General features: G+C 36.0%; 1 protein-coding gene across 1 annotated transcript; it reads right to left on the reverse strand.

The window, feature by feature from the left end:
- Positions 1-6,376: 6,376 nt before the first annotated feature.
- Positions 6,377-10,867, reverse strand: LOC138203774 (uncharacterized). The gene is made up of 7 exons (XM_069158780.1): positions 10,768-10,867; positions 10,511-10,681; positions 9,815-9,856; positions 9,546-9,707; positions 9,082-9,252; positions 7,557-7,625; positions 6,377-6,468 (listed from the first exon to the last, which is right to left on the reverse strand). Exons 1-7 carry the CDS (start codon positions 10,865-10,867, stop codon positions 6,377-6,379), a joined length of 807 nt encoding a protein of 268 aa, XP_069014881.1.
- Positions 10,868-14,526: the final 3,659 nt, after the last annotated feature.

Here is a 14,526-nt window from a genome sequence, read left to right on the forward strand (position 1 = left end):
ACGACTATTTGATAATTGTATATTAAACTGGATAATAAAATCAGACAGATGGTGGATAGTTTATTGAAACAGGTGATGATTCTTTAAATACTACTTCATGCTTTTTAAATATTGAACATAAATCACGAACAGTTACTGCTTCTTAAAAATGTATATATTTCATATCCCCTTACCAAACAATGAGAGCTAAATTGTAACAAAAAAATATCATGCAACGACTGCTTTGCGTCCCTTACTTGTTACTTCTGTTGTTGCAGCTGTTGTAGTGTCCGTAACTGTTGTGGCATCAGATGTTGAATCTGAAACGACAATTTGATAATTGTATGTTCAACTGGAGAATAAAACCAGACACCTGGTGAATAGTTTTTTGAAACGGGTGATGATTCTTTAAAGGCTACTTCATGCTTTTTAAATATTGAACATAAATCACGAACAGTTACTGCTTCTTAAAAATGTATATATTTCATATCCCCTTACCAAACAATGAGAGCTAAATTGTAACAAAAAAATATCATGCAACGACTGCTTTGCGTCCCTTACTTGTTACTTCTGTTGTTGCAGCTGTTGTAGTGTCCGTAACTGTTGTGGCATCAGATGTTGAATCTGAAACGACAATTTGATAATTGTATGTTCAACTGGAGAATAAAACCAGACACCTGGTGAATAGTTTTTTGAAACGGGTGATGATTCTTTAAAGGCTACTTCATGCTTTTTAAATATTGAACATAAATCACAAACAGTTACTGCTTCTTAAAAATGTATATATTTCATATCCCCTTACCAAACAATGAGAGCTAAATTGTAACAAAAAAATATCATGCAACGACTGCTTTGCGTCCCTTACTTGTTACTTCTGTTGTTGCAGCTGTTGTAGTGTCCGTAACTGTTGTGGCATCAGGTGTTGAATCTGAAACGACTATTTGATAATTGTATATTAAACTGGATAATAAAATCAGACAGATGGTGGATAGTTTATTGAAACAGGTGATGATTCTTTAAATACTACTTCATGCTTTTTAAATATTGAACATAAATCACGAACAGTTACTGCTTCTTAAAAATGTATATATTTCATATCCCCTTACCAAACAATGAGAGCTAAATTGTAACAAAAAAATATCATGCAACGACTGCTTTGCGTCCCTTACTTGTTACTTCTGTTGTTGCAGCTGTTGTAGTGTCCGTAACTGTTGTGGCATCAGATGTTGAATCTGAAACGACAATTTGATAATTGTATGTTCAACTGGAGAATAAAACCAGACACCTGGTGAATAGTTTTTTGAAACGGGTGATGATTCTTTAAAGGCTACTTCATGCTTTTTAAATATTGAACATAAATCACAAACAGTTACTGCTTCTAAAAATTTATATATTTCATATCCCCTTACCAAACAATGAGAGCTAAATTGTAACAAAAAAATATCATGCAACGACTGCTTTGCGTCCCTTACTTGTTACTTCTGTTGTTGCAGCTGTTGTAGTGTCCGTAACTGTTGTGGCATCAGGTGTTGAATCTGAAACGACTATTTGATAATTGTATATTAAACTGGATAATAAAATCAGACAGATGGTGGATAGTTTATTGAAACAGGTGATGATTCTTTAAATACTACTTCATGCTTTTTAAATATTGAACATAAATCACAAATAGTTACTGCTTCTTAAAAATGTATATATTTCATATCCCCTTACCAAACAATGAGAGCTAAATTGTAACAAAAAAATATGCAACGACTGCTTTGCGTCCCTTACTTATTACTTCTGTTGTTGCAGCTGTTGTAGTGTCCGTAACTGTTGTGGCATCAGGTGTTGAATCTGAAACGACAATTTGATAATTGTATGTTAAACTGGAGAATAAAATCAGACAGCTGGTTAATAGTTTTTTGAAACGGGTGATGATTCTTTAAAGGCTACTTCATGCTTTTTAAATATTGAACATGAATCACAAACAGTTACTGCTTCTTAAAAATGTATATATTTCATATCCCCTTACCAAACAATGAGAGCTACATTGTAACAGAAAAATAACATGCAACGACTGCTTTGCGTCCCTTACTTATTACTTCTGTTGTTGCAGCTGTTGTAGTGTCCATAACTGTTGTGGCATCAGATGTTGAATCTGAAACGACTATTTGATAATTGTATGTTTTGTATGTTAAACTGGAGAATAAAATCAGACAGCTGGTGAATAGTTTTTGTAGAAACAGATGGTGATTCTTCAAATACCACTTCATGCTTTTTAAATGTCGAACATAAATCCCCAACAGTTACTGCTTTTTAAATATAAATATATTTTCTACAACTTAGTAAACAATGATGGCTAAATTATGTTAAGGAAATATCATGCAACGACTGCTTTGTGTCCCTTACTTGTTACTTCTGTTGTTGCAGCTGTTGTAGTGTCCGTAACTGTTGTGGCATCAGATGTTGAATCTGAAACGACTATTTGATAATTGTATATTAAACTGGATAATAAAATCAGACAAATGGTGGATAGATTATTGAAACGGGTGATGATTCTTTAAAGTCGACTTCATGCTTTTTAAATATCGAACTTAAATCCCCAACAGTTACTGCTTTTTAAATATAAATATATTTTCTACAACTTAGTAAACAATGATGGCTAAATTATGTTAAGAAAATATCATGCAACGACTGCTTTGTGTCCCTTACTTGTTACTTCTGTTGTTGCAGCTGTTGTAGTGTCCGTAACTGTTGTGGCATCAGATGTTGAATCTGAAACGACTATTTGATAATTGTATATTAAACTGGAGAATAAAATCAGACAAATGGTGAATTGTTTTTTGAAACGGGTGATGATTCATTAAAGGCTACTTCATGCTTTTTAAATATTGAACATGAATCACAAACAGTTACTGCTTCTTAAAAATGTATATATTTCATATCCCCTTACCAAACAATGAGAGCTACATTGTAACAGAAAAATATCATGCAACGACTGCTTTGCGTCCCTTACTTGTTACTTCTGTTGTTGCAGCTGTTGTAGTGTCCATAACTGTTGTGGCATCAGGTGTTGAATCTGAAACGACTATTTGATAATTGTATATTAAACTGGATAATAAAATCAGACAGATGGTGGATAGTTTATTGAAACAGGTGATGATTCTTTAAATACTACTTCATGCTTTTTAAATATTGAACATAAATCACAAACAGTTACTGCTTATTAAAAATTTATATATTTCATATCCCCTTACCAAACAATGAGAGCTACATTGTAACAGAAAAATATCATGCAACGACTGCTTTGCGTCCCTTACTTGTTACTTCTGTTGTTGCAGCTGTTGTAGTGTCCATAACTGTTGTGGCATCAGGTGTTGAATCTGAAACGACTATTTGATAATTGTATATTAAACTGGATAATAAAATCAGACAGATGGTGGATAGTTTATTGAAACAGGTGATGATTCTTTAAATACTACTTCATGCTTTTTAAATATTGAACATAAATCACAAATAGTTACTGCTTCTTAAAAATGTATATATTTCATATCCCCTTACCAAACAATGAGAGCTAAATTGTAACAAAAAAATATACAACGACTGCTTTGCGTCCCTTACTTATTACTTCTGTTGTTGCAGCTGTTGTAGTGTCCGTAACTGTTGTGGCATCAGGTGTTGAATCTGAAACGACAATTTGATAATTGTATGTTAAACTGGAGAATAAAATCAGACAGCTGGTTAATAGTTTTTTGAAACGGGTGATGATTCTTTAAAGGCTACTTCATGCTTTTTAAATATTGAACATGAATCACAAACAGTTACTGCTTCTTAAAAATGTATATATTTCATATCCCCTTACCAAACAATGAGAGCTACATTGTAACAGAAAAATAACATGCAACGACTGCTTTGCGTCCCTTACTTATTACTTCTGTTGTTGCAGCTGTTGTAGTGTCCATAACTGTTGTGGCATCAGATGTTGAATCTGAAACGACTATTTGATAATTGTATGTTTTGTATGTTAAACTGGAGAATAAAATCAGACAGCTGGTGAATAGTTTTTGTAGAAACAGATGGTGATTCTTCAAATACCACTTCATGCTTTTTAAATGTCGAACATAAATCCCCAACAGTTACTGCTTTTTAAATATAAATATATTTTCTTCAACTTAGTAAACAATGATGGCTAAATTATGTTAAGAAAATATCATGCAACGACTGCTTTGTGTCCCTTACTTGTTACTTCTGTTGTTGCAGCTGTTGTAGTGTCCGTAACTGTTGTGGCATCAGGTGTTGAATCTGAAACGACGATTTGATAATTGTATGTTAAACTGGAGAATAAAATCAGACAAATGGTGGATAGTTTATTGAAACGGGTGATGATTCTTTAAAGACTACTTTGTGCTTTTTAAATATCGAACTTAAATCCCCAACAGTTACTGCTTTTTAAATATAAATATATTTTCTACAACTTAGTAAACAATGATGGCTAAATTATATTAATAAAATATCACGCAACAACTGCTTTGTGTCCCGTACTTGTTACTTCTGTTGTTGCAGCTGTTGTAGTGTCTGTAACTGTTGTGGCATCAGGTGTTGAATATGAAACGACAATTTGATAATTGTATGTTAAACTGGAGAATAAAACCAGACACCTGGTGAATAGTTTTTTGAAACGGGTGATGATTCTTTAAAGGCTACTTCATGCTTTTTAAATATTGAACATAAATCACAAACAGTTACTGCTTCTTAAAAATGTATATATTTCATATCCCCTTACCAAACAATGAGAGCTAAATTGTAACAAAAAAATATCATGCAACGACTGCTTTGCGTCCCTTACTTGTTACTTCTGTTGTTGCAGCTGTTGTAGTGTCCGTAACTGTTGTGGCATCAGGTGTTGAATCTGAAACGACTATTTGATAATTGTATATTAAACTGGATAATAAAATCAGACAGATGGTGGATAGTTTATTGAAACAGGTGATGATTCTTTAAATACTACTTCATGCTTTTTAAATATTGAACATAAATCACAAATAGTTACTGCTTCTTAAAAATGTATATATTTCATATCCCCTTACCAAACAATGAGAGCTAAATTGTAACAAAAAAATATGCAACGACTGCTTTGCGTCCCTTACTTGTTACTTCTGTTGTTGCAGCTGTTGTAGTGTCCGTAACTGTTGTGGCATCAGGTGTTGAATCTGAAACGACGATTTGATAATTGTATGTTAAACTGGAGAATAAAATCAGACAAATGGTGGATAGTTTATTGAAACGGGTGATGATTCTTTAAAGACTACTTTGTGCTTTTTAAATATCGAACTTAAATCCCCAACAGTTACTGCTTTTTAAATATAAATATATTTTCTACAACTTAGTAAACAATGATGGCTAAATTATATTAATAAAATATCACGCAACAACTGCTTTGTGTCCCGTACTTGTTACTTCTGTTGTTGCAGCTGTTGTAGTGTCTGTAACTGTTGTGGCATCAGGTGTTGAATATGAAACAACAATTTGATAATTGTATGTTTTGTATGTTAAACTGGAGAATAAAATCAGACAGCTGGTGAATAGTTTTTGTAGAAACAGATGGTGATTCTTCAAATACCACTTCATGCTTTTTATATGTCGAACATAAATCCCCAACAGTTACTGCTTTTTAAATATAAATATATTTTCTACAACTTAGTAAACAATGATGGCTAAATTATGTTAAGAAAATATCATGCAACGACTGCTTTGTGTCCCTTACTTGTTACTTCTGTTGTTGCAGCTGTTGTAGTGTCCGTAACTGTTGTGGCATCAGATGTTGAATCTGAAACGACTATTTGATAATTTTATATTAAACTGGAGAATAAAATCAGACAGCTGGTGAATTGTTTTTTGAAACGGGTGATGATTCATTAAAGGCTACTTCATGCTTTTTAAATATTGAACATAAATCACAAACAGTTACTGCTTCTTAAAAATGTATATATTTCATATCCCCTTACCAAACAATGAGAGCTAAATTGTAACAAAAAAATATCATGCAAAGACTGCTTTGTGTCCCTCACTTGTTACTGCTGTTGTGTCAGCTGTTGTAGTCTTCATAACTGTTGTAGCAACAGGTGTTGAATCTGAAACGACAATTTGATAATTTTATTTTAAACTGGAGAATAAAATCAGACAGCTGGCAAATAGTTTCGTAGAAACAGGTGGTGATTCTTCAAATACCACATCATTCTTTTTAAAATCAGACAGCTGGTAAATAGTTTTGTAGAAACAGGTGGTGATTCTTCAAATACCACATCATTCTTTTTAGACATCAAACATAAATCCCCCACAATCACTGCTGCTTGAATATTCATATATTTCACATCCTTTTAACAAACAATGATGGCTAAATTATATTCAGAAAATATCACGCAACAACTGCTTTGTGTCCCTTACTTGTTACTGCTGTTGTTGCAGCTGTGGTGGTATTCATCACTGTTGTGACAACAAGTTTTGAATCTGAAACGAGAATTTGATAATTGTATGTTAAACTGGAGAATAAAATCAGACAGCTGGCAAATAATTTTGTAGAAACGGGTAGTGATTATATAAAGACCACTTCATGCTTTTTAAATATTGAATATTAATCTCCAACAGTTCCTGCTTCTTAAATATTAATCTATTTCATATACCTTTACCAATAAAAAAAAAAGACTCATATTTAAGCAGAGAGTTAGCGATGTAACTCGATCGGAGCCCATTAAGAGCTTTGTATGCATGTCTGTATGTATTATGACTGCAGGTATGGGATGACAGAGCTACAGCTGAGATTGGGACTGTAAACGTTGGTTGTTAAGATTATGGCTGTGGTACATTTGTAAATGGAGAATGCCGTCAGAGTGAATAACATAAAGTAAATGCAGTGGCTGTGTGTGAATTGACGTGGTTGTGCAGTCTGAGCATTGTATTGAAGCCTCAGTCTTTTCAACTCTGACAGTGTGTTGGTAAAACATTTGTTATTTCATATTGAAGCATCCTTTAGTTTAAGCAGACGGCCTCCCACCTCTGAGCCTGCTTCTGTCGGAGGTTGCTTCCTGTTAAAAGGGAGTTTTTCCTTCCCCACCTGCACTCGTGGGAATTGTTGAATTGTTGGGTTCATCTTGATAATGTTCTACGTTCTCAACTTACTATGCCAAGTGCCTGACTTATATTTGGATTTGGTGCTATATAAACAAAATTGAATTGAATTGAAGCAGTGCAAGTTCAAATGGTTACAGTATAGCTACAGTAGACAAATCCAAAGCACCACAGATTCAATCTCAAATGCAGCCAAAAATGTGAATTTAATGCAAGACTTATCCCATAATTTCTGCTCTCTGCAGTATCTCCAGAGCTTTTTACTTGGCTTGTAGTGGACTGGAACAACACACAACTTTTTCAAACTATATTATGAGGAAACACAAAACTAATATGTCATTGTTCTTGGTTAGTTTGTAGCGTTCACATGTCGTGTGTCAGTAACACATTGTCATCATAATTTCTGACAATAGACAACTCAAGCGTTTAAGCATACATCAAGTACTGTCAAATTATTTTGACATACTTACTTGTTACATTTGCTGTTGTTGCTCTGGGATCTGTTTTGTTCGCAGCCATTGAAAAAACTGTTGTTGAATCTAAAACGATAATTCAATAATTTACAAACTCCAAGTGAACATTATTCACTAACAAATTGCAAACATGTTGTAACAAGGCGAAGGTTGCCACTTTCATTAACTGACTTGTAAATTCTGTGGTTGGTGACTTTAATCGGAACAATGACTGGCTCGTCAAAACAAGAAAAAAATCATGGACAAAATATGTTCAAGCGCTCAGTTGTTATCATTGTTGGTGTTACATCCGTTGTAAAGTTGGTAACAGGAAAAAGTGCGTAAGGCAAAAATCATTAATGTGAATATAAATTGCAGAAAACTCGACAGCAAATAGTGACAAAGGAAATGTTAGTTGCTTCTAAAAACAGAGCGGAAACGACAGCTTTAGTGCTATAAGTCTGCATTTTAAAGTGAAAGGAGAGTTCAAAGTGCAGCGGAGAGAAATTAATTATACAATTTTAGAAAAAAAATGTAAGTGACCGATTTAAAGTCATGGATTATACATTTCACAACAAACTTGTTTAACCTTACATCACTGACTGAAGTCATCGTATAGTATACTGCAGTTTGTGCTGTGACTTAAAGGAGATACAAAGAAGGTTTTCACAAAGCTGAATTGATAGTAATTTGTGTGTGGGTTGTTGGGGATGTAATAGTGTTTCGGTCTGTTTTAGCAATCAGAGTTGGATCTGTAAAAAAATTTTTTTTTTTCTCTCAGATCAGTGCTTCGCCTCTCTTATTTCTACATGTGTGAGATGTTGTGGTGTTGAGCTCTGTTGTTAGATCAGGTACCGTGTCTGAAGAGAAAGTTGATAATCATGTATTATGACTAATGAAAAAACTACTGAAATGTAGACCCTGACTCTTTCAAGATGCATCGCCACAGCACTCACAGTAAATGCAACACACAGCACCAGCCTCAGTGGAACTCACTATGTCTCACCATTGGTAAATGGTATTTGAGGGATTTCAGTGTAATCATATGATCTTAACACAAGATGGCACTGTTTCCAAACGTTTTATTCAGTCAGAGGAGAGCTCCTGTTTTTAATCAACTCAAAAGCCAAGAAGTGACACAGTGGTTGTCTTCAGAAAACAATGTGGCTAAAGCGATGTGATTTGTTGAAACTTATCAAAAGAATCAGAGACTCATGATATCAAAATTTGGATTACAGATATCCACAACTCAAAATCCTCAAGTATGTTGCAACCTAGAAAACAGTGTCACGTTACCAGATGCTAAGATCAGAAAGTGACATACAGCAAAGACCTTCAAATGATCTCAAAGCTTCGTCATGTTTTTTGAATGCTAAGTCATTTGATTCTTGTTTAAAACATGACTAAATCCTCAAAGACTAATTATTGTCAGGTTAACGTTGAAATATGATTTTTTTTTTTTTTTTTTTTTTTAATTTGAAAGTTTTTAAATACGACTCATCTCCCACCAGTTTCGCTGTAATAATTTAACAAATGGACTCACTGTTTTGATACACCGACTGGCAGTATTGTCCGTCAGGAGGAATGACATTGAGGCATCCACATGTGTCGACAGTGATGTTGTCACAGGATCCGTACATTAAACACTGGTCACATGAGAAACGATACTCCTCCTCACATGTACACTGGAAACCACCGCTGATCGGAGAGCAAACTGGGGACAAAAATATCATGAATACATATGTTTACTGAGCATAATTCAAAGTACACTTTTAAAACGTCTCAATTTGAATGAAGTCATCTCTTTTAACAAATTGACTCTGAGATCACTTTTCTGACAATGTAGCATATTTGTGGATTCATTTCTTACATTTCTCATGTTGATGTGTCAAAAACACTTTTGTGAATAACTGTACAAAAAGCACAAAAAGCTGAAAATGCATTGTTCTTTGTTGCCACACTGAAATGTTAGTCTACATTTTTTATTGTACGTTATATTCATCCTACCTGTAGTGATGTTGATGTCAGAGAGTTGTATGTGGTTGTTGATGCTGACGGGGTAACTGATGTTTCTCAGTATGGCCCTCAGTTTATTTATCACTGTAACATCTGTGGTGTTCAGCTCAATGGAAACCAGGAATTCATAAAGAAGTGGAGGAGCTGTAGAGACTGACATCAAAGCAGAAATGCAGAAATAAAACTGCAGGAACTGTAGCATATCTCTTCAAACATGTTCTGTCTTTGAGTTTTCACGTATGAAACATTTTGAGTCTTACTTGTTGGTGGTGGAGGTGTTGTTGTAGGACATGCTGTAAAGTCTGAAAGGATGAAGAACAGTCTCTGAGTAAATACAAATGTAGACCCTGACTCTTTAAAGATGCATCGCCACAGCACTCACGGTACACGCAACACACAGCACGAGCCTCAGTGGAACTCACTATGTCTCACCATTTGTAAATGGTATTTGAGGGATTTCAGTGTAATCATATGGTCTTAACACAAGATGGCACTGTTTCCAAACATTTTATTCAGTCAGAGCAGAGCTCCTGTTTTTAATCAACTCAAAAGCCAAGAAGTGACACAGTGGTTGTCTTCAGAAAACAAAGTGGCTAAAGCGATGTGATTTGTGACACTTATCAAAAGTTTCAGAGACTCATGATATCAAAATTTGGATTATAGATATCCACAACTCAAAATCCTCAAATGTGTTGCAACCTAGAAAACATTGTCGCGTTAGCAGATGCTAAGATCAGAAAGTGACATACAGTAAAGACCTTCAAATGATCTCAAAGCTTCGTCATGTTTCTTGAATGCTAACTCACCTGATTCATGCTTTAAACATGACTAAATCCTCAAAGAGTCTGATTATTGTCAGATTAACGTTAAAATAAGAGGTTTTTTTTATTTGAAATGTTTTAAACACGACCCATCTCCCACCAGTTTCGCTTTAATAATTTAACAAATGAACTCACTGTTTTGATACACCAACTGGCAGTATTGTCCGTCAGGAGGAATGGCATTGAGGCATCCACATGTGTCGACAGTGATGTTGTCACAGGATCCGTACATTAAACACTGGTCACATGAGAAACGATACTCCTCCTCACATGTACACTGGAAACCACCGCTGATCGGAGAGCAAACTTGGGGCAAAAATCAGTCATGACATCAATCAGAGCAATCTGCCAAGTAACAATTTAAAAGCTAGAAAAAGACTCATTATTCCCACCTGTAGAAATGTTGATGCCATTGACCTGTATTTGGTTTTTGATGCTGATAGGGTAACTGTTGTTGATTAAAATGGTCCTCAGATCATTTATTCCTCTCATATCCGAGATGTTCAACTCAACAGAAATCAAGTAATCATATGCAACTGGAGGAACTGTAGAAACTGAAAATACAAAAAAACAAAATGTTTTAACTTCAAGTTAGCATGTAATAATACGTAACAGGAATCCACCGGAGACAGGTACACAAGATTCCCGATGATATGTTCTCGTCTCTGATTAAAACCAACCCTGTTTTTTTCTCAGCTTTACCTGTTGATGGTGAAGTTGTTGCCAGAGTACACACAGTAATGTCTGTAGACAAAACAGATCCATATGAAAACTCATTGACGGAAAAACAGTGTAACATGGAAACAAGAATTCAGAAAATTGACCGTATGAATGTATCAGGTAGAAAAGGATTAGAAGTGGGATTGCCGTGTGACCGTAACTCCTACTCTGCTGTGCCGACTGACAGTACTGTCCTTCTGTGGGAAGGGCTTTGATGCACCCGCATGTGTAGTTTGCATCACCATCACATTTCCCGTAGCTGACACACTTGTCACAAGGCCAAAGGTATTCATCCTCACAGCGGCACTGGAACCCAGCTCCATCTGGGCTGCAAACTTCAAAAATACTCTTTTGTTTAGTTTAAAAAATTACAGACACTGATAAATTCTACCTTTTAGAGGCTGAATTATTTGCACTTACCCGTGGTGATCACAGCATCTGATATGTTTATTTGAGTGCTGCTTTGGATAGGGTAAGTGATATTTGCTAGAGTACTTCTCAGTTGATCCGGGTTAGTTGTGTTGACCTCAATGAAAATCGCATATTCATAAAGAGTTGGAGGCACTGTTACACCAGGGTAGAATTAGAAACAATTTTGTTTTCATTATTTTGTAAAATCACATGAGCATAAACTGCATTTTTTAAAAACAAGTAAGAGATTTTTTATTTATGTTTCTTAAACTGGTCTAAAAAGTTAAGAAACATCATTTTAATCCATTTCTTTGTATAACAACCAGGTGCAGATTTACAAATTCTTACCGGTAAATATTATGTCAATTTGTGTGATGTTCACAGTGTCACTGAGTCTTAGAGGAAAACTGATGTTCTGCAAGGCGTCGCTTAACTGTTCTATCAGTTCAATGTTGCTGTCGCTGATTTCAACGTCCAGTGTGTATTCATACAGCTGTGCAGCTTCTGGCAAACAAAGAAACAAGAAAACATCAAGAATGTAAAGAAGCTGTTGAAATGCTTCAGTGTACCTTTAATTATGAGACCTGAACATCAAGTAAGTGTTACCAACGTCTAGATCACCTGGCTTTAGCTGGCAGTATTGTCCATTTGACGGAATGCTGTTGATGCATCCGCAAGTGCTGTCAATGATGTCATCACAGGCTCCATCTGTAACACAGTTACTGTACGACCAAACGTACCGATCCTCACATCTGCACTGGTAGTCGGAACCGTTCAGGGAGCACACTGAAGAAGGAATGAGGCGAAGTGTGGTGAGCAGAAGTAGAGGTCGAACACATTTGTAGTCTTTTTATTGTACACGAGGTTGAGAACTACAAATGCAACTAAAAAAACACAACTCCTACATCGGTCTATGAAGGGCCACCTGTGCTTCTTCCTCAGTGTCTCTGAACTGAACAGGATCCTGTATGCTGCCTCGTGATTGCAGGATGTTGTTCCTTGTTCCTTGTTAAACTTTAACTTGTGTGTAGGCAACAACAGTGCAAGTGTTCCATGTGTGAAGTGCAGTGCAGTGATCCTTGTTGAGACGCTGTACAGATTGTGAGTATTTGGAAAGTTAATTTCCTGTCGTGTTGGCTCTTGATTTTAGTACAATTTGTTAGACCTTTTGCAAAGTCCTGCAATAAACTTCTTCAGATTAAAGATGAAAAGTAGTTTTTTTTTACCTAAATGGTGACTGTTTTATCTCAAATCTAAAGACAACAAAAATCTTTATACATTATAATAACAATTGTGAATTGGCTCCTTTCATTGCATTGGGAGAAACCACTGTGACTTTAAAGATTCCCTGTGGAGGCATTAAAGTCTAGTAGAGCTATGGAGCTGTTTTTCTATGTAAGAATCAGTTTTTTGTTTATCATGTGCCCAGTCATGCACATGAAATGGTGATACAAAGACCATTGAAAAAATACCAAATGTTCAGGGCTCACCTCGGCACCTCGTCAAGCTGCTGCCGTTCAATAAAAACAATTTTTTTTAAAAATGCCTGTATGTTTACAATTACACAGATGTTCCCTAAATGCCTACTGCAGTGCACGCAACCTTGAGTAGTCAAGCTGGTTTGAAAAGTGTCAAATGAAGCATACTAATATAAGATTTACTGAGGGAAATCCAGTGTTTCTTCTTTGATTGGGACCCTCTGCCCCTCTTGAAAGAAATACATGTCTAAGTCACCTGATATATGGCTGGACCCTGTGTGAAACTGGAGGGCTTTTAATGTGATAAGTCACAGCATTTGGCCAAACTGTGGTGTTTCTTTGACCTCTCAAAAACACAGTGACATTCCCTTTATAGTGCCGCCCTGCTGTTGTGATCCAGCCAAGAATATCGCATGCAGATCATTTACCTCATTTATGAGCACCTGTTTCGTTCCGGCTCAGTGCAAGAGTCTCTGCTGCATTTCTGACCTCTGATCTCTGCGTGTCTAACTCAGGGTGGAGCTCAACCTCTGCCAATACCGTCGTTCTCTCAGACAGATTCAAAAATAAATAAATAAAAAATGCCGAAATGGATCCTCCAATACACTTGGGCGGCCGTCAATGTACCTGGGAGGCGCGCCTAAGTGAGTCCATGTGCGGGAAACAATGCATACTGTTCGAACTTTCCGCGAGCTACTCAGAAATGGGTGGCACACTATAGGTTGGAGACCCCTGCTTTTAACCAATCACAATCACCTTAGGTGGCACAGAGCCGAGGATGCAGCGATGGTGCCCTTGCAAAAAAAAATTAGCGAGGGGGGAAGGCAGGGACTTGTTTGGGTGGAACATTTACATGTAAGGATACGAGCCCTGATATTCAAGTGACTATGTTGTAAAGTCTTGCTGTAAGGACTTTAATGTGTTAAGTGCCATGAAATAACCTATGTTGTGATTTGGCGCTATATAAATAAAATTGAATTGAATTGAACTAAATCCCTGCAAAAGACCAAAAAGAACCAAGCAGTCCCGCCTTATTCAGGATCCAAATCTTTGTCAAAATGTGCCATTTTCAGCATGTAGGTTGCTTGCTCAGAGGTTGTTGTGGATGTTTCCCTCTTTGCGATGGGGATTTTGAAACGGTGACACAAAGGTGGCGGAAAAGGATGACAAAGCCAACTGAAATAGTCACCGAGCGGCAGGTTACCAACATTCTACATCCTGGTGAGTCCGACCAACGTGGATCTTATCGAATATAAAAATCTCCTTGGATAGGAACGTCTTGGTGATAACTCTGAATGTAACTTTTGTTTGGTTAACAAGAAAACTAAGAAATACAAAAAATGTTCTGGGTGGATGTTGCTCTGCAGTTATTCATCATAGGGCATAAGGATCGGGGCAGGGAAAGTCCCAGGTCTTGAAAAGCAGTCTATTATTCAGAATAATGGGGAAAAACAATCAAAGGCCTTACAACAGTTAGGTCTATAAATGCCTTTAACCACAGCATTACTTCCTCTAGAGATCTGGTGAGGTGAGTGTTCCAAA

Source organism: Embiotoca jacksoni, unplaced genomic scaffold, assembly GCF_022577435.1.
Source record: "Embiotoca jacksoni isolate LCO1_2020_lvr unplaced genomic scaffold, fEmbJac1.0.p SCAF_23, whole genome shotgun sequence".
Taxonomy (NCBI): Eukaryota; Metazoa; Chordata; class Actinopteri; family Embiotocidae; genus Embiotoca; species Embiotoca jacksoni.